Genomic DNA, 19,412 nt, shown 5'->3' with positions numbered 1-19,412 from the left:
TGAAATTGTATAATAATATTTACAAAAAGAAAAATCTTTATGTACGATCGATTTGGAAAAGTACCAAAGTTTTGTTTTATTCTTTGCAGGTAACGAGTTTTACAATAAAACGTGTAGTATGCATTGATGAACACATACGTACATAATCGGTAAAGATTCGTCGATCGTTAAGAGTGATTTGTTAATAACATTGTTTATTATCCGAAAAAGTAATGAATACGTAGGTAAACTATAGTCCCTGTAAGTTAATCATAAGTGGTCTCAATACGATCTACAATGAAATCGCGAATTAGTCGATAATTGAATAGAGGAAATGAATTGTATGTTCTTGTATTTATAAAGAATTACTCAGGATAAAAATGTAACGTACTACAAATGCATATTTATATAATAAATACATCTACTGAAAGTAGATCGTTACACCTAAGCACGCTGAAAAGTTGACACGTAGCGTTATCACTGCCCGACTCTCGAAATATCCTTTCCGCAGTTTACCAAAATAGTCAAGGAATCTATAAAAGTCTTAAAAATAGAAGGAAATGCGAGTCATTTTTGTACTGCAACTGTATCTTCTATATCAATATTCTCACAAATGTTTATAAAGAAGCTATATTACATTTTCTTTTGTGTTGCACGATATGATAAATATTTTTTTCGACCAATTCTATGTATCACAGAATAAAGCTACGAAAATTGCATGAATTAAAGGATACAAAAAAATTCACAAATTTAAACAAAATGCACCTAGATTTTCGTATTAGTCAATTAATATCTGTAATCTACAATAGTGACCTCTGAATATTATAATGTGGATATGAACTAGATGCCCGATCAGTAAGTGAAAGGATCTTTTGTAATATTTTATTTTTAATGCAATGAAATAATCTGTTGCAATTCCGATGGAGCAAGTTTAACATTACGAAGAGGAAGAATTATCCCCATTACTGTCCATATATCCTCCAGAACCATTTACGACAAATGACGTTCCCAAACCGTATAAATGACCACAATATTTTGCATCGTCGATGTTGTCCTCGAAAAACATCTAAAATTGCCAATAACAAAAAATAAACGTAAAAATGATTTTTCCAACAAAGAAATTTTCATTCAAATTGAATATTATTTCTTAAAACAATAATAGTACCTCTCGCATTTTAAAAAAGACCATTCCAGTAAGAAGAGAGTCAGATCCAGCTTGATGCTGTGGACCGACTCTTTGTATTTCCAGTTGTTCCGCTACTTCTTGAAGTCCACCTTTCAAGTTTTTGCAGGATTTCATTAAGTACTAAGTAACAAAATAAATTGATTATTTCTAAGATTCTTAAAATTAACTATTACACGATATAATTCTACTCACTTTTACATCATATATGGTTGGAAAATATATCCTAAGAAGTTCGAAAAATTCACTTTCCTCCTGCGGCAAGTTTTGATCAGTAAGTAGTTTTAATAGATATCCAAAATCATAACCAGAATGAAAAGATAGCCATTTAATATCGTCGACAAGGACAATCCCTGATGTCATTAACAGTTCAGCAAAATCTAACGGGTCAATACCTTCTTCTTCGTGTTTTTTAAATTGTATGCCACTATTTTGTAGCATATCTATACTATCTTGTGCATACATGTCTTCCCTAAAAGAAATATACAAATATACAATTATGTAACGCTTTCATTTTAATAAAATATTTACAATTGTAAGAAAGTTGAACTCTTACTGTAAATTAAATTTGAAGTTGAACTGCCACGTTGTGTAACTACCACCTGGCGTATTACCCGATTCATCGAGGAACGTGAGACCAAGTTGTATTATTCGCAAAAGGTCTACGTTGCATCGTAGCAATTGGTACTGATAATCGGCACTTGTTCTAAATTCGCCTTTTAAGATATTATACTTTGAGAATATTTTTCGTAAATACAAAATAGCAGATCGTTATTAATGATTTAACTGTCTTACCAATAGGCCTTGCTACTACCCCAGGAAATTCTGTGTCCATTGCAATATATTGATATTGCTGCACAACTTGTCGAATTGTGCGAAATTCCTCCTCTAAATTGTGTCCCCAGACATCTCGTATTCCACATTCTTCATTACTGGGCATAGTCGCCCCACCCTTCTGCTGCCCTATAGAGTTAGACACACCTATAAATTTCTTCTAAATAAATAAATAAATAAATAATTTGTTTTTACATTTATATTCATATTGAGTTTTTTTTGTTTTTAATCAAATCAACGTTAATGATTAACATATAAAAAGATTTTGGATACTATAAATTTGATATAGCTCAGGATATTAAATTATTAACTTATCAATAACGTGTAAGTATATTTACAATACTTTCTCAATTGCAAATACCTATATGACCAAGATAAGGTATATTCCTGGTTGGTATTGGTTACGTGTAATTTCCTTTCAGTGTCATTATTGCATATCATTATTTAAAAAAGCCTTGAGTGAGCATTAACTCTTGAAAGTATACTTATAATATTTATTAGTAATATTTAATAAGGACATCTATAAGCAACCACAAACCAACCACAAATTATCATCTTTTTCATAGTCATAGTGAAATAAATGTATGTAAAAAATGTTAAGGTGTATGAAGCCTATATAGCATTATATAAAACCAAACTATTTAATACAGATTTATAAATGTGCAAATAGTAACATTGCTTTCTAATATATTTATGTTATATATTTACTTGAATCTAATCAATATGTTTTTTCTATTTCTTTCCAGATACTAAATAATTTCATATATAACTGCACCTTCTAATGATTGTGCATTCTTCGTTGATTCTTTGTAAAGGCAGACCTTTTTTTGCAGCGATTGATACTGCACATTTGCCAGGAGCTTCATTGATAATACTAATAGTTTACTATATATAAAGAGATTTCTACTTCACACATCTTCTGGAATGATGATTGCAATATCCACTCGATCCCCAAGTGCTTTATTTATATTGCTTCTTCACTCCTGGAATACGTATTCCCAATACTCATTATTTCGAGATTATATAGTTGTTCTTTTATTTCTGGCATTCTCCATTAATTCTATTACTAAATAATTCTAAGTATTCAATTTTCAAGTGCAATACTCCTCAAGGCATTATTCAAAAATACCTTAACTATATATCATATCTAATATTTTAGTATAATATCTAATGCGTAGATGATATGCAAAATTGCTCTTGACATACTAACATATTAGACATAATTAATTATTTATGTTTTACACACCAGTGGCTGAGGGCATAAGGTTAGATATGTTTGTCGTCACCAGATCTACTCTTATCCACAATATCCTCCGTCACGGTCTTTCTTTCTTCATAGTACTGTACAAATAAAGTTATTAGGTATTGATTAGTACAATACCTATAATTAAAAAGATACTCTATATAAAAACACAGTTTTCTGACAAAATAGGTTTGACAACACTAGTTCACCAAATTCTTGTATAAATAAAAAAATATTTAAAAATATAGTATAATCAAAAGAAAACAAATATAACGGCATAGAACGATGAAATAATTTCACCACACATAAAATGGAAATAAATATAATAACAAATTAAAGTCTAAATACATTTATCTATGATAAGTAGGTTATGTGTTGGAAAAGAATCAAGAATAATCATATAAAGTTGAATATGAATCAATCGTAAAATCTATTATACCTCCTCATATGCCCTTTTGATTGCACTATCGTATACTAAATAATAAACTGAATGAAGTTTTATAATTGTTTTTAAACCTTTGAATCTTATGTGACAGCATGAACAGGTTAAGCGAGTTTCTTACAGTTTCCAAACTCAAAGCACATTCCAGTTGTGAATTATAAGCGTGAAGAGGCGTTGTAGTCGCTAGTTACTTATTCATACGAAGAGACACACATCTAGTTATTTTTTGAGAGATTAGAAAAATAGAGTCAAAAAATACAGAAGTACATAGAAGCTCACAAGTCCACTTTTTACGTAACCAAAATCATTTTAGTTAGTACCGGGACCACTAGTAGGCAAGAGTAGGTACTTAATGCGATACGACAAAGAATATTGTATTCTTTGATAGTATTGTATCGTAATCGCGTTAAGTATCTACTCTTGTCTACTAGTGGTCCCGGTACTAACTAAAATGATTTTGGTTAGATAAAAAGTGGACATGTGAGTTTCTATATACTTACAGATTCTTTGAAAGAGTTTACTACTTTATTCTAGAATTATCGTATGTTGATAAATAGAATGATTACTAACTTTTCATCAGAGACGTAAGATATTATTATTGTGTTTAAATTATGCTTTAAAAAAAACGCAAGTACTTATCTATAGTGAAAGCATAATAGCTGAAACGCTAAATAGTTTTCTATTGTTAGAGATGGTAATATAGAAATCGCTACGATTTGGGAAACACTGGTGCTGCCACACTCTTAAGCTACGTCTAACAATAAGAGTAGTCTTAAGCGTCTGGAATCCCGATAAAACAGTTTTATGAAGAATGTCGAGGTTAGAAAATAAAATTTATTTTCATATTTACATTCAGTAAACATAACTTTCTGCTTAATATGTTTACTAAACAGGTAAAATAATTTAATTATAAATATATTTATGATAATATCTTAATAATAAATAGAAGAAATGTAATCGTTTCCTGTATTTGACTTTCTATAGATATTTTGTCTAGTGTATAAATGAGTTGAACAAATAAATCATTATGTTTTCTCATTACACAGCAATGCAATCTATTATTAATAAGCATAAACATAAATGACCTAAAGTTCATGCTTTATATTCTATCTATACATGAATATAAGCAATAATATTATGAATTTTTTCATAAATCTTAATGCTCATTAACAATTAGATAAAAATCTAGAACTGCTTACAACACTTGAAAAGTACTAGTTAGACTCATAGTTAATAAAAGTCACTTTAGTGATGCAATTCGCATATTCCAAGTAGACTTTGAATCCTAGATCGAGGAAAAACTTTTCAAGATAAAAGCCATAAGATTTGTACTTTTCTTATTAATCATTTATTTATTTGCTCATGAAGTTTTGGCTTTAAATTAGAATGTGTATTTCTAATTCTCTTTTTCTACAAAAGTAAATTATATATTACAGTGCTTACTAATTTGTTGTCGCTCGATCATATCTGGTCTATATTAAACAACTATGACTAGATGGGCATGCAATGCATATTAAGAAAAATGCGTAATGTTTTTTTGGGTGGATGTCAACGTGATGTGAATAATTTTATCACGTTGGAAGAAGGCGAGAAAACTTATTACATTTTACAGTGGTATGTATATTTTATTTCCTTATCATTTTTATTTAATAGTAAAATATATTCCATTTCAACAAGTGATATTATATTATTATTGTTAATATCCTATATACTTTTTAGATGCTGATTGTTATAGCATTCTTATTCCTAAGAAATAATCTATATATATTCCTATGTGTGTGAAAGAATGAATGATACAAATATGTGCAAGAAATATGTAAATCTTGTTAATAAATCCTGGAAATCATTTTTCAAATCAAGAAAATGAATATTAATTATGCGTGAGATTTTATCTTATGTATTTTTTATAGTAGTGTGGTATTCCACAAATGATGTAAATTATAAATAATAGATAGGAATACGAGGATTTAATAAATAAATGAGACAGAGAGGCATATAAATTTGTACAAGTTGTGTGGAGTATGATACAATATATATGCCTATACGTGAATAATTACTATGAAGATTACCTATGACCAAAAATTTAAATTACTATGAAGATTATAATATATGAACAAAAATTTAAAAATAAACCTAGAAAAAGTTTATGGAAGGTATTGTTTAGATATGGTTTTAGTCATAATATTCCTTTGTATGAGATTAACATAATCACAAACTGTTACCTAATTGGCGAAGCTCTAATTGGTTAGATTCTACTTACTATATTGTTTCTTGTCCTATTCTCGCTTCAAACAAACTTCTTGACGAGTACTTAATAAGCCTTCCAAAAACATAATGAAACTGTAGGAATCCAATCGAATTCCAATTTCCAATCGGAAATTATAGTTATAAACATATTTCATTATTATATAGCAGCCGCGCTTTTACTTTAACAGCGTACATGGTACGTATTAGAAATTAACTTATTGGTATTACCAGTATATTTTACGTACTATATAACAAGCAGCAACATATCATTGTGTTTGACTGATGGTACAAGAGATAACAATAAAATTTATCTACGGTAGATACGAAGTATTGTTAATATATTTAATATTTTTCTACACTATCATTGTTATTTAATATATTTATTTTTATTGAAAAGTGAGAAATTTATTATATTACTCGTTACAATACATGTATTTACAAATCCTTTGAAATCAATGATTAATATATTCTATATGAAAAAATATTTCGGGTACAATTATAAATAAATTTATTATATTAATAACTTGAAAATTATTATATCAATTCACTGAGAACAACTTTCGAATATATATGAAATTAATATACGGCAAAATAAACAAGAATATTTATTTTATGATCTTATAAACGTTTCAAGAATTATAGATAAAAGGGCAATAGAGTTGTCTCTATTAACAATAAGTGTTTTATAGATTACAACTATTGATTGACTTATATTGTATAACGTGCAATTACGGTACTCGCTTATGTATTTTCTTACTAATATCTGCGATAGAAATAGTCGCCCTCATTGCGCATCTAATTTATAAACAAATTAAACAGATATAACATGAAAAGAATCATAGAAAAGATATACGATTACGTTCAATGTTACTTATTCGATAGATTTTTTGCAAATTATCAGACTGATATTGATAATCACCGATTGGCCTTGAATAATAAATGGTTATGGTAATAACTTTATAACAAGTTCGTAGAAGATGTGTAGTTTTGCTTCCCGTATATTACGTTATATAACAATATATTGCCAATGAGTATAATTGTTGATTAAAAAAGTACATATTCTATACGTCATCAATGTAAATATAAGAAAAGATAACATTGCAAATACTTACATATACTATAGTTAGTGTTCGTTTAAGTGGGAATTTCATGCTGCTTATATGGCACTGCAGTATATATAAATGAGAGAAAACAGATAATAAACCCGCAGTTAATAAGAGTCAGTTTGGCGATTGTATCCGTAGATTGCAACTTTGTTCTGAAATTCTAGTAGGAAAAAATTTCAAAATGAAAACAAAAGTATTAGTACTGTGCCTAATTTTTATTTGTTCTCTTTTCCATGAAAATTCAGCAGTCAACAGTGGTATGTATTTCTTATTTTTTGTTTTATATATATATAATTATTCGAAATATTCTATATACTTCGAATATCTTTTTACTCTACATTTTACGGATTTGAATTATTTCTCTATGAACACCTTTTCACACATATCCAATGTTGCGTATTTTTATCGCTTTTTTGGAGTCAACAGTACACTGTTTTTATTTTTCTAAACAGGTTATCCATTCATTTTATTAACTGAACTCACGTTGTTTTAATTTAGTGATTTGAAGGGAACAAGTAATTTAATGTTGCTAGGTCGTTGACTTACTATTATACTTTGAATATATGAATAAGTAAAACATAAATCCTTGATTTTCCGTAAATATAAATCACACTACATATATATTGTAATAATTGCTAGGCTGTAATGAACCGATCAATGTCGGCCCGTGTAGAGCATCCATACCGAGATGGGCATTCGATGGATCAAAATGTAAACAATTCACTTATGGTGGGTGCCAAGCTAATGGAAATAATTTTATGACGAAGGAAGAATGTGAAAATGCTTGCAGTGGTAATTAACAGTAGTATGTATTGGTTTATTACTCAACACTCATTGTTTATTGTGAAATATGTTTCATTTCAATAAGAATATATTTTTTAGGTTCATCTTATTTGTTGTATACGCTCCTACCATTCTTATTGCTAAGTGATCTATACTTGTTATATAATGAAGAATACAAATGATATAAATATGTAACTAAAAATATGTATAAATCTTTGAAATAAATTTTGAGAAACAATTTAAAGGTCAAGGAAATTAAAAGTAGGTGTTTGTAAGGTCTTGTCTTGGTTAGTCCGTTAACAAGGGCGCAAGAGAAATTCATTGGAGTCAAACACGACTCCACCAAGCACATGTAACTATCTTGAATCTTTCCTTCCTGAACGTCGTACATCCTTTGTAAAGAAGCCAACTTGCTTGGTTCGTCTTGTCAGCTCCCGTACATGGGTATGCCTCACTAACGATTAGATTGAATTAGGTTGGAAGTGAGATCCATTACTGCTACATCGCCTTATACTTGTTTCAAGGAGCTAGACTCTCGATGTAGAGAAAATAAGAACTATTTGCGGCATTCCTAACGCGGACGATTCACTTATCCGTTCGAGGGTTTAGGTGCCACGTCGTAAATTTTCAGGCTTCATTTTCCCTGACATTTCTTCGTGCCAAGGAAAAGTTCTCTATCTCTACGTCCATAACTACTTTCCGCTAACACCAATTCTAAATTATGTTGACCATTTACGAAGCAGTAATTTATTTAGTATTACTATTTTAGATCGTTGTTACATGTATGCAGGAGGGTATAATACGAATTTCAATCGTTCATATCTCATGTATTTGTCATGATTATAATCTCATCATTTGTTTTAAATTCCTCCAGAATCTGATGTCGTTATGTTTTAAAATCGATATCACTAAATTTGCATTTTTTGCCATATAAGGTATATTTCTATAACTTTGATAAAAATAAGGAAATCTATGATTACAGAGGTGTGGCATATTACATTTAACATGTATATGTAATATAATATAATCGGCAGACATGTGTCCATAATATATACAATAATAATTTCGATACGATTCTCTTGGATATAGAAAGAAATATATCCTTTGAAGTTCTCATACGTCGAAAAAAAATTTATTCAAAACGTTTGATTTTGCTACAAATATAACAAATAATATTTTTCCGGCATAGCGAATTCGTTTGAGCAATATCTATTTTCAAAGGACAACGAAGATAGATTCAACCTCGAACGATCTATCTCCACTAAGGAGTGTGGTGATTTACATACAACAAGGTACCGCAATGATTGCTCTCGGAATATATTAACCTGCATGCTCCAGATAAAGGTAGATCGTTGTACTCGGCCGGACTTAAACGTTTACTATATCGTTGCCTAGCACGCGGAATACTAAGTCGTAATGTAAGAAAGTGACATTGAGGAAACGAGAGAGAGAGAAATAAGGTGTTTTCATTATTACTGATTTGAGGAAAATCAGCGATCATTTATCTTTATCTGTCAAGTGCCCTTAATTATCTGACGCCAACAAAAATTTTTTTTTTTCTTTTTCTTTCTCTTTTCTTTTAATTCAGTCTATAGAGATTCTTTCTTATCTTTATCTCGCTCTTCCATTCTATCCTTTCTTCTTTCTTTCTCTAGTCAGTTACACACTCCCTTCTCTCTCCTAGACATTATCCGTACTCTTACATCGTATTTCTTATCAGTACCAGCTTCAGGCAAACGTACCCCATTCTAGATTCCATCATATTAGTCCTTATTACCTCTTTGTTCGTTGCTTATCGTTGAAGAATGAAAATGAACTAAGAAGACCGTAATTGTGGTAAATCGACGATCTGAATAGTACTATCAACGATTGCATAAACGAATCAAGTTTTATAAAACATTAGAAATATATATATATGTGTGTATGTAGAATTTCATCAGTTATTCACACACACACACACACACACACACACACACACATGTGTTACTTTTAAAGTTATCGAAATTATATTCGAAACTTTATAGAATTTTCAATACCTTAGATTGATCTCACCGATGTTGAAATAAAAAGTTTTAGAATTGATTACGAGAGTTGGAGAAAAAAAAATGGAAGAAAAAAAAATAGAAAAAACCTTGACGAGTCTCTGGAGGAATCATGGTTGAATGTATATATTGAAGATAAAGAGGTGTTGCTAAATTTATGAGTTACAAGTTTATACAAATATAAAACTTCAAGTTAAAATAAAATTAGAAGCATTGCGGTAAAATATTTGTTACGATTTTGCAAATATAAAATCATGATCGTATTCTTTTCTCTTTAGAACTACTCTTCTCGTTTCGACTATCCATTGCGAATGTAATACTTTCTTTATTGAAAACAGTATGAATGATATTGACGATAATGGGATGACGAGCTTGCACATATTGCGATCAATACATATTAGAATTTGATAAACATCGCTACTTGGTTCGCTTTTATTCGCTGCAGATATAATATATTAATGCAGGAATAAAATATATTTATGTATAATATAGATAAACAATATATTCATACGCTAGCGTATTTCGATAACAGTTACTTGACAATAATAGTATACTGTTGGTACGTTCATAATTTTTCGGTATACGAGATCGTATAGTCTGGCGATGTCTGTTTAAAATGGACTTTCTTTATCCGATCAATAAGAACATTCGAGATTCATTCTCGTGCGAATAATGAAGACTGACAGAACGAATATTATATGCGAATTGTTATTTCCAACCGATACGTCGTATGTAGGAAAGGGACTAGACGAGGTCGACCAGGGAAAATGGAAGTATGCATTTTTATGTAGGATTAAGCGGCTACGTTTTCGAAAAGATTTGACGATTTTGATCAATTCGGATACTTAGTGTTACGTCCTGTAGTATAATAAAAGGTGTGTTCAGTTTTTGGTCAAGCTGTAAAGCCTTTACCAGGGAATGATCTAAAGAATTGTGAGTGGGTTGGCGAGTGATGAGATTTGGATGTGACAAACTCGAGGGGAAGGGGGTTGTTAAAATATGAATTTGATTGGAATTCTATTACAGTGAAGGTAGATAATTAAGTTCGCCAGGTACAAAAGAAAGTCATTTCTCCATCGAATTGTGACTGGCGATGAAAAGTGGATATATTTTAAGGATCCTAAGCGTAAAAGATCATGGGAAATTTATTTACTACTTTACTACTTATTTGCATCGATGGGACACGCACTTGGTTCGCACGTGAAGTCCAGACAACATCAGATCCACAAATTTTTATGAGTCTACGCCTATGAGTAGGAGAACTGATCCTTTGTTGAATAGTTTATATTTTCTAAGAATGATAATAAAGACGAAATTTCCAGGATGTTTATTTAAGGTTATGCGTACCTTTTATTTGTGAACGATACGGCGTGAGTCCGGAAAATGTTTGTCATCCGTTCCCGTAGTTTAAGTAATAAAATTATATCGAGTTACTTGATATAAGCCTTCGACGAGGAAAATATAGGACGTAACATTTAGAATGATTAAAAAATCAATATAATTATAATTCGGATTAGGATTTCTGTATAATAAGAAAAGTAAATAATTTCTTGAGCGGTGTCAGTATGATAACGAAGATAAATGATAGATGAATCAGCAGAAAAGGAAGAGCGTAATCCGGGAGTAAGTTCGCTCGAGGTTTTAACTGTCACACGTGTTTCCCCTTGATAGTCGATTAACTAGGATGCTCGCGAATCACGATTTATACGGAAAACGCTCCACGAAATTATGGCCTCTCGGATTTCCGTAATGCCAAGATTTGCTGCTCTTGAAGCCACCTAATCCAAGCGCTTGCCGGAAGATCCTCTTATCTTAGGACCACGCTCTTCGAGGAAAGAGAAAAGGGGAAGAAGGTTGGTCTGGAAAGGCAAGAAAGTAAGACGATTACTTTAGGCGCAACGCAACATAAAAACTCTTAAACATGGGGGAACATTACGCGAGCGAGTATACCTCCAATTATGCTTTATATTGCAACGTCTCGCAAGCCGGAAGGTAATTACGCAGAAGAATTTACCATCTTCACCACTCGTTTTCGAATCCCTCGATGGGATCTCCATAATCGCGAATTCCCAGCCGTGTTCGTTCTTTTTCTTCTTTTTTCTTTCTCTCATTTTTTATCTTTTTACCATTTTAGAACCAGACGTCGAAGAAATCGGGCAGGTCCGTAATTTCAGGAATAGCTATCGAAACTGCTAAGTTCTTGTGGCGTTCTTTCAAGAAAACAAAAGTTCGGAGACGCCCTGCGCGAGAACTCTGGCAATTTCTGACTTCTTCTGTCCAAGGTGAACAAGTAGCCACCTGCTCGATTACGATCCTGACAGTATAACCTTCGGAATCGTATTATCTGCTGCTAGACGATCCCAATCCGAATGACTAATCGAGAAAAAGATACTTTTCGATCTCACCTTTTTCAAATTTAGATTGATAATCCGTCAACGAGTTCTCGAAAGAAATATCTATGAAACGATTTAATCCTTACTATTAATGTAAATTCCACCGTTGTAATTTAACGTCAAATGTATTAATATGCAATTATTTATCGTTGGACGATCTTGTAGTGTCGATTTCAAAAGACTCTTCTTTAGGGAATCGATATCTCGCGAATAAGAAACTACACGTTCAATGGATTTATTTCTAAAAGATGGATCGTGATTCTCTAATTCTGCTAGCAGAAAGTACCCAATATGAAATGTCCAGACACTTTGCCGATGCACGCGATCACGATTTCATGCTTGAATTGATCGCTAGATCGACTTAGATGGGAGTAGACTTTTTCTTCTTTCCCAATCGCGGAATATCGAATAACTAGGTCCTCTTAAAATGCGTGCTTTCAAGATGCGAATGAAAAAGAAAAGGATGAATTCAAACGTTCTATTTTGCATCTCACTCCTCCTTTTTCTCTTTTTCTTTTCGTGGAAATACTATAAGGCATAATAATCGAACTGCCAGAAAGATAAGAATGGATACCTAGAAGATATTAAGTGATCTAAGAAAGATACTTTTTACCTTATACTAAATTTCAAAGAACCTATAGAAGTCATCCTATCTTCAGAAGAAGAAAAGTAATATCTCGATTTTGAGCTACATCTTCCCAGCTTGATTTCAGATTCCATCCTACCTCGTTTAAATCTTTTCCTTTCACGATAAAATAATCGGATCGGGTATTCCCCATCGATATAATAAAATTTACCCAATCGTAACATCTGAATGAATTTCTACGAGATTAAAAACTATTACTTCCAAAGTCATGGCGAAGTCAATTATTGTCTTGTCCAAGACTTTTTAGGAATTTAATGTCGTTCGCTTTAAAATTGATAACTAGCTTTTAGTAAAGAGGGATAAAGAGAGAGATTGTGTGTGTATGTGTGTGTGTGTGTGTGTGGCTGAGAAAGAAAAAATCTATACTCTTTCCGAAGTTCTCGCTCTCTCTTGATAAGAATTTCGAGCGAGTAGCACTTAGAAAAGGTAAAAGTCTGCTGATGCATCTTATGTCAGAATATTCTTCGAAGCATCACATCGAAGATCGATTCGACGGCATTACTCGACGTAGACGTAAAGGGAGAGTCCTTAACACCAAGCTACTTGATTTACTGCTTCCTTTTGTATGGATCGCGTCGTTGCTGCCACAGCTGCAGCAGCAACAGCAGAAGCAGAAGCAGAAGCAGCAGCAGCAATATCATGGAGGCATCTGCGGTAGGAGTCAGAAGAGAGAGGAATAGGAGCAGGAACGAAGACAGTAGAGGACCATTTCAACGTAGAATTGTGCTGAGTTCGTGCGGGCAAGGCGACGTACGAGTGATTTGCATGCGAGTGAGCTGCGAGAAAGAGACAAGGATGTTATGAGAGAGAGAGAGAGAGAGAGAGAGAGAGAGAGAGAGAGAGAGAGATAGACAGAGGTGAGAGAGAAAGAGAACGAGAAAGAGATAGATAGATAGATAGAGGGAGGGAGAGAGAAAGAAGGAAGAGAGATATAACAGGGCGGTTAAGCCACTCGACGCCGTGCTGTGTCTGACCAGCTCGGTGAACGATAATTAACAGGTTCCGTAAACGCTCTACAAAATCGACGAATCTGAGCTCCATTCTATTTCTAACACAAACTATATACCTTCTACGTAGTAGCCGAATAGAGGCCGAGTGTTTACGATTCGTTATTGCCACTATCCCGACAATAAATTTCAAGCCTCCGAGCCATCGCCGTTGGCTTTAGCGCCGACACGAATCACGGATTATAGGTACTCTGGATATGTTATATATCTTCTCTTTCCTTCTATGGCAAAAAGAAGAGAGAGAGATAGAGAGAGAACAGTTGCGAGACAATTGTTATGTGAGAGTTCTGGAATAGAATTTATATATGTATCTAGGTATTCGTTATTTACCAAACGTGTTACGGTCCTCCTTCGCAAACGACGGAAACATCTCGTGTGATTTTTGTTAACTTGTGTTTTCCTTGCAAACAATGCTCTAACGAATATCTAAGTCGTATTTTATGCAAAATCCCTGATGTAACTATAATGGTATTACGCGGATATTGTAAGACTCCTCTTAGAATTTATTTTAAACTGTCATATATTATATTTTGTCATTGATTTGATTTTTTAAAAACAAATATATATGGACTATTTGTCGAACTCTAATTCCTTTTTCTCAAATCACGATTTGATTTAAATTCTCTACAATTATTTACGTAAAATGCAATTAAGATATAAATATTACTTTTATTATAATCTGCGTTAAAATATGCAAATTTAATCATATCTACTCATATAAGAATCATTACACGCTATAACTTTATAAAGACATTCTAAATTGGCACTGGATACGCTTGACATGACATTCGAGAGAGAAATGATGAACCTAATGCACCGCTATCGTAACTATCAAGATAAAGGCTCTGTTATTAACGTTAACGGTCGAGCTATTGATAAAGCATAATCTTGCTATTTAATAGAAATAATTATTTCAAAGAATCGGAAGAATTGCAAATAAGCTAGGATAAGGTAACGCTTTTTTCTCTAGATGTGAAAATGGAATACTGAATTATTTAAACGACAGTAGAATGTAAAATGCATTTTTGTTATGAATACATACATCATTATATACATACATATAGATATGTATAGCGAAATCGCAATTGACCAGGAATGAGAAATACGAAGCGGGATTATGGGTAGGCTTGCAAAATCTGTTTCGTCCACGATTTCGTATTCCTCACTTCGTTGCAGGCTCCTTCATACGCAGATTTCCAACGAAGAACGAAATCTCGTTATCCTATTTTTCCCTTCCCCCATTCTTACGTATTACTTTTATTTTTTATCTTCCTCGGTTTCGTCGCTTTTCCTGGTAACGAACTCCAGTAAACGAATAAATCTAGATGTCAATGTAATAATAATAACGTGCAAATAAAAAGAAAAGCGACTGGGAAGATAAAAAATTGTATCTCCGTCGCGCCAAGGAACAAAAATCGTAAATGGAAAGAGGAAAGAAAAATCTTTCGTTTTATTTGTCATTAGATTCGTCGTATGGTCGATCTCAAATGACTCGAAACAATTACCGTATATCGCAATTAAGCTACCTGTTTATCTTTCAACCCTCCCTTCTCTCCTCTCCCTCTTTCTCTGTCTGCCTCTCTGTTTTTTATACACCTACCTACATCGCTTTTTGCACACATCGTGTAGACGTCCGATAAGCAAACGTACGTTTCTTGCGCGTTGGCTTTGAGAAAACATCGATCGAAGATTAAGACGAGTATTGGTAGAAAGAGCGCTTGAATTTATAGCCCGGATGGGGACCAAAGCGATTAAGCGACTCAACGCCGAATCGTGTTTACTGACTGGTCGCAGGTAATTAACAGGCTCCATAAACACCGCACGAATTTACGTTTGCGACACGAGGGATGCTCTTACACTAAACTTAATTTATCATTCGGCTTTCTCTGCTATCGATCGTTACGCACAATATATATGCACGTATATATGTTTCGCCGTTATAAGCACGTTCTTAATACTTTCTGTCTGTCTCTGTCTCTCTCTCTCCTTCTCTCTTTCTCTCCCTTTCTCTCTTTTGCTCTTTCAATCTCTCGCACCTTCCATCATTTTAATTAAAACTCCATGCGTTTATTAAAATCACACAGACGTGCAACCGAGCGTTACATTCGATGGGACGGATCGGTAAAGTATGCAAGGCTATAAGCTCGTTAATTATTACGCTGCTTAGACATATTTTCTAAAATGACCGAGCACCGCCTCAGATCTACTGTCTGTTCATTCTTTTTTTCTTTCCTTCGTTTTTCCCTTTGATGCTTCCTATCGTAAGGCTAATCGTCCGTTACGTACTTCCTTTTTTTCCTTTCGGTAGAACGTTCACTGACACGTTATCCGAGGGACACCATAGTTGGTAGTATACATTAAGCGAATGAAAAGAATATGAAATTATAAAGTACATGCGAATATTTATAGACTTCTTTCAACATAACTTGTTTAAATATGAAATATCGAAAGGCATTGATTATCCAAAAGAAATAAATAATCGCTGATTTTAACGACGAGTGTCTTTTATTTTTAGCTTGCATCATGAAAACTTTTTCTATACCGAAAAAGCGAAATATAAATCCTTAAACTATCTTGGGTCATAGTTTCCTGACCCAAGGTATTTTATTTCTTTTTTAGTCGTCGTTTTGACGAACTTTTTCACGACTTTTATCAACGTGTTTCCAAAGTGCTTCTTGAAAAATTTGTCAAACTTTTTATATTCTAAAAATCGATAACGACTGCTTATAGTCGTCTATAAGATAAGAAAGAAAAAATAAAAAAGAAAGAAAAAAGATAATAAAATTTTACGTCTTGTTTCAAAGGAGAGAGAGAGAGAGAGAGAGAGAGAGAGAGAGAGAACGTGTCTATTCAATTCGTATAAAACGTTTCACTGAATAAGCTTTATACTTCGAACCAATTTTAAAATTATTCTTGTATGTTATAAAAATTGCATAGAAATTCTTGACGAATATGAGGACAAATCTCGTGGATAAATATTAAAAAAATTGTGTAGTATCTTCAGTTATGATGAGAAAATGGTGATAATAAAGAATGTAATGTAATGATAACGTTATGTGAACTAAATACAAATGCATTCAAACGTTTCCTGTATACGAGATCAACTAAGACAAAAAAGAACATATAATATTGATTATATAAATTTTTATATACTATTTTCGTATACAGATGTATATAAGAACGAATAAGAAAATTTATATAAATTTAAACGCAATTCAAGTATATAAAGCATCCATTCATCGAATGTACGTACGATGTTATGACAAACGATTCTCAATGTTCGATGAAAGATCGACGTATATTCGAGAGTCGGCCAAATATCTAAGAAAATAAATAGATCTCGTCTTGTGATAACTAAGGCCCTTTTCTTGAATACGATCAGCATAAAAATTGCTCCATTATTGGTAGAAGCATACAACGAGTACCATCGATCTCCTTAAGACGAGAGAATCGCGAGATGCGAGCTTGCGTTGCTAGTGCAGATCCGATGAATGGAAATCCGTAGGAAAATCGAGACGCCCATTGGAAGCTGCTTCACATCGCACGAATAATACTTGTAAAGTTCAAACGGCGGTGCTTCTCAAGATCGGAGTTCGACAGCAAGATAAGTTATCGCGTCTCGTAGATCAAACTTTTGATAAAACCGTCGTCCAAAGTTTCGAAAGGATTCTTCGCGCATCCATCTCTACGTTTTCTTTCACGTGAACCTGAAAACGTTTGAAAGAATAATTTGAATAAATCTTCTGTTACGTTTCATACCAATACATATTCCTATACATATATTATTACTTTAAAATGATCATAATGCTATGTTATCATAATTCTTTTCAAATGTTTCTTTCATTATATAAATTTATAAGTATGTATAATATAAATAAAACTATCCCATTATAATTTACAAAATTCTTGTAGCACGTAAATTATCTACATCGAATATTTATTATAACAAGATTCGTGCTAAAGTCAATATTCACATAGTATATACCATAAAAAGACAAGATTTTTCGTTTTCGCGCGAGCTGTACATAGAGAGAAATCTACTTATCATCGTAGATATAAACTTCCATCTTATGCTTGCGCAAACAGCTTATTATTGAATCCTCTCCTAAACATAGATATATATATATATATATATATATATACATCGATGATAAGCGACGTCGCTTTCACTTGATGCTATTTCTTCGTAGTAGGAACTTTGCAATGAGGAAAATGACGACAATCGGAACGTTCTCTTTAATTAAGTTCGTATTGTGGAGAAATGCGCAGAAATGCACAAGATTCTTATCAACGCATGGACGATATGAAGGTACCTGGGCCAACCGTTCTCGAAACGATCTGAGGTAGCAAACTGAACGCTTCGTTTAGATGGAGAGACGAAGAGATTGCTTTCTCTCTTTAACGGCGGACAAGCGCGAGAAACTTCCACTATCTAACCAGAACCAGTTCTCCAGCCGCGTCGAAATAATTAGCGTCGATCGATAGGTAGAATTCTCGCAAATACAGTCAACGTCCTTACATAAACGGCCACGAAAAGGTCCTTTTCTCGAATGAGTGTATTTCAATAGATTTTGTTGCACAGATATGACTGAAAGTTACGGCATAAATGAGTACGAATATCTTACTGTTTTTCAAAACTTCTCTATAAAGTCGAATGGCAAGATAACTAATTGCATTTCTTTAGAGATACGAAAAATTTTATAAACAATTTGATTAATAGAACAGTGCTAGATCATTGCAAATAGATAATTAGTACGCGGAATAATAATGAATAGAAACGGAGAGAAATGACGAGGAGCTGAGTAGAAACGTTCAGGAATTTACATTAAGTCGTGTGATTTTATTCATGGATACGGCTAGGGCGTCTGTATATTTTCATAAACGTCTCAAATGATACCGCTCACGTAATGTCCATTCTTTCTGCTCTATATTCTTTATTCTTTTTTCTCGAACAAATGTTACTTTTAGGGACGTTTCGCTTTTGAAATGTTCAATACCATACAAGGCTTTTTTTATCACAATAAGCGATAATAGATACGCGATAATAAAAAATGCGGGCAAAAAAGAAGTTGTCTCGTTAAAAACATGCTTTTTCTATAGTAATTATTAACACAACTCTCTGATGACCTTACAAACGGGTAAATACGGTTTTTCGTTTGGGACAATGCATTTTTCGATATAGCAACGAAAACGCGAACGAATCGGTAACAACGATGACTCTTCGTGATTGTACACGTGTGACTTGCTAAAAAGAATTTTATGTACACGTCAGTTTTTTGAGGCCAGGCGTTATCTCGAGCCATTAAACCATAACATCACGTGTAAAATGCAGTACACTACGATACATATATTTTTATTTTGCAGACACGCGCTACTATCCCCGTGTAGACACACTCGATATTGTATTTAAAAACAAATAAAAAACAAAATATCAGTACCATTTTCCAAGGGAGGGAAACATGTTAAAAGCGTGTTTGTTTATTGTAGGCTAAATGAAACAGACGCCT

General features: G+C 32.8%; 1 protein-coding gene and 1 long non-coding RNA gene across 9 annotated transcripts; one reads left to right on the top strand and one right to left on the bottom strand.

Moving 5' to 3' along the window:
• Positions 1 to 51: 51 nt before the first annotated feature.
• Positions 52 to 6,150, bottom strand: LOC122520837 (CCR4-NOT transcription complex subunit 7). 7 transcript variants are annotated; one of them, XM_043641130.1, is made up of 8 exons: positions 5,942 to 6,150; positions 3,243 to 3,337; positions 2,772 to 2,979; positions 1,958 to 2,143; positions 1,719 to 1,878; positions 1,358 to 1,634; positions 1,145 to 1,285; positions 52 to 1,045 (listed from the first exon to the last, which is right to left on the bottom strand). In XM_043641130.1, the coding sequence occupies exons 3-8, from the start codon at positions 2,860 to 2,862 to the stop codon at positions 917 to 919; spliced, it is 984 nt and encodes a 327-aa protein (XP_043497065.1). In that variant the 5' UTR covers positions 2,863 to 2,979; positions 3,243 to 3,337; positions 5,942 to 6,150; the 3' UTR covers positions 52 to 916. The 7 variants fall into 7 exon arrangements, with proteins under 7 accessions (XP_043497065.1, XP_043497064.1, XP_043497066.1 ...); XM_043641129.1 differs by lacking the exon at positions 5,942 to 6,150 and adding an exon at positions 3,756 to 3,949; XM_043641131.1 differs by lacking the exon at positions 5,942 to 6,150 and adding an exon at positions 3,756 to 3,900 and having other exon boundaries at positions 1,958 to 2,125.
• LOC122520838 lies at positions 4,088 to 5,540 on the top strand. 2 transcript variants are annotated; one of them, XR_006304619.1, is made up of 4 exons: positions 4,088 to 4,265; positions 4,371 to 4,574; positions 5,118 to 5,295; positions 5,401 to 5,540. It is a non-coding gene; the product is annotated as an uncharacterized LOC122520838 (long non-coding RNA). The 2 variants fall into 2 exon arrangements; XR_006304620.1 differs by having other exon boundaries at positions 4,102 to 4,161.
• Positions 6,151 to 19,412: the final 13,262 nt, after the last annotated feature.

Source organism: Polistes fuscatus, unplaced genomic scaffold (genome assembly GCF_010416935.1).
Source record: "Polistes fuscatus isolate 324 unplaced genomic scaffold, CU_Pfus_HIC Scaffold4, whole genome shotgun sequence".
Lineage (NCBI taxonomy): Eukaryota > Metazoa > Arthropoda > Insecta > Hymenoptera > Vespidae > Polistes > Polistes fuscatus.
Note: the sequence above shows the minus strand (reverse complement) of the source record. Positions and strands in the feature narration are given on the sequence as shown.

Coding starts and splice junctions, on each gene's coding strand:
- LOC122520837 (XM_043641130.1), bottom strand. CDS start 2,862: ATGAAGCTCCTGGCAAATGTGCAGTATCAATCGCTGCAAAAAAAGGTC. Junction 1,635..1,718: donor AACTTCAAATTTAATTTACA/GTAAGAGTTCAA, acceptor TATTTCTTTTAG/GGAAGACATGTATGCACAAG. Junction 1,286..1,357: donor CAACCATATATGATGTAAAA/GTGAGTAGAATT, acceptor TTTGTTACTTAG/TACTTAATGAAATCCTGCAA.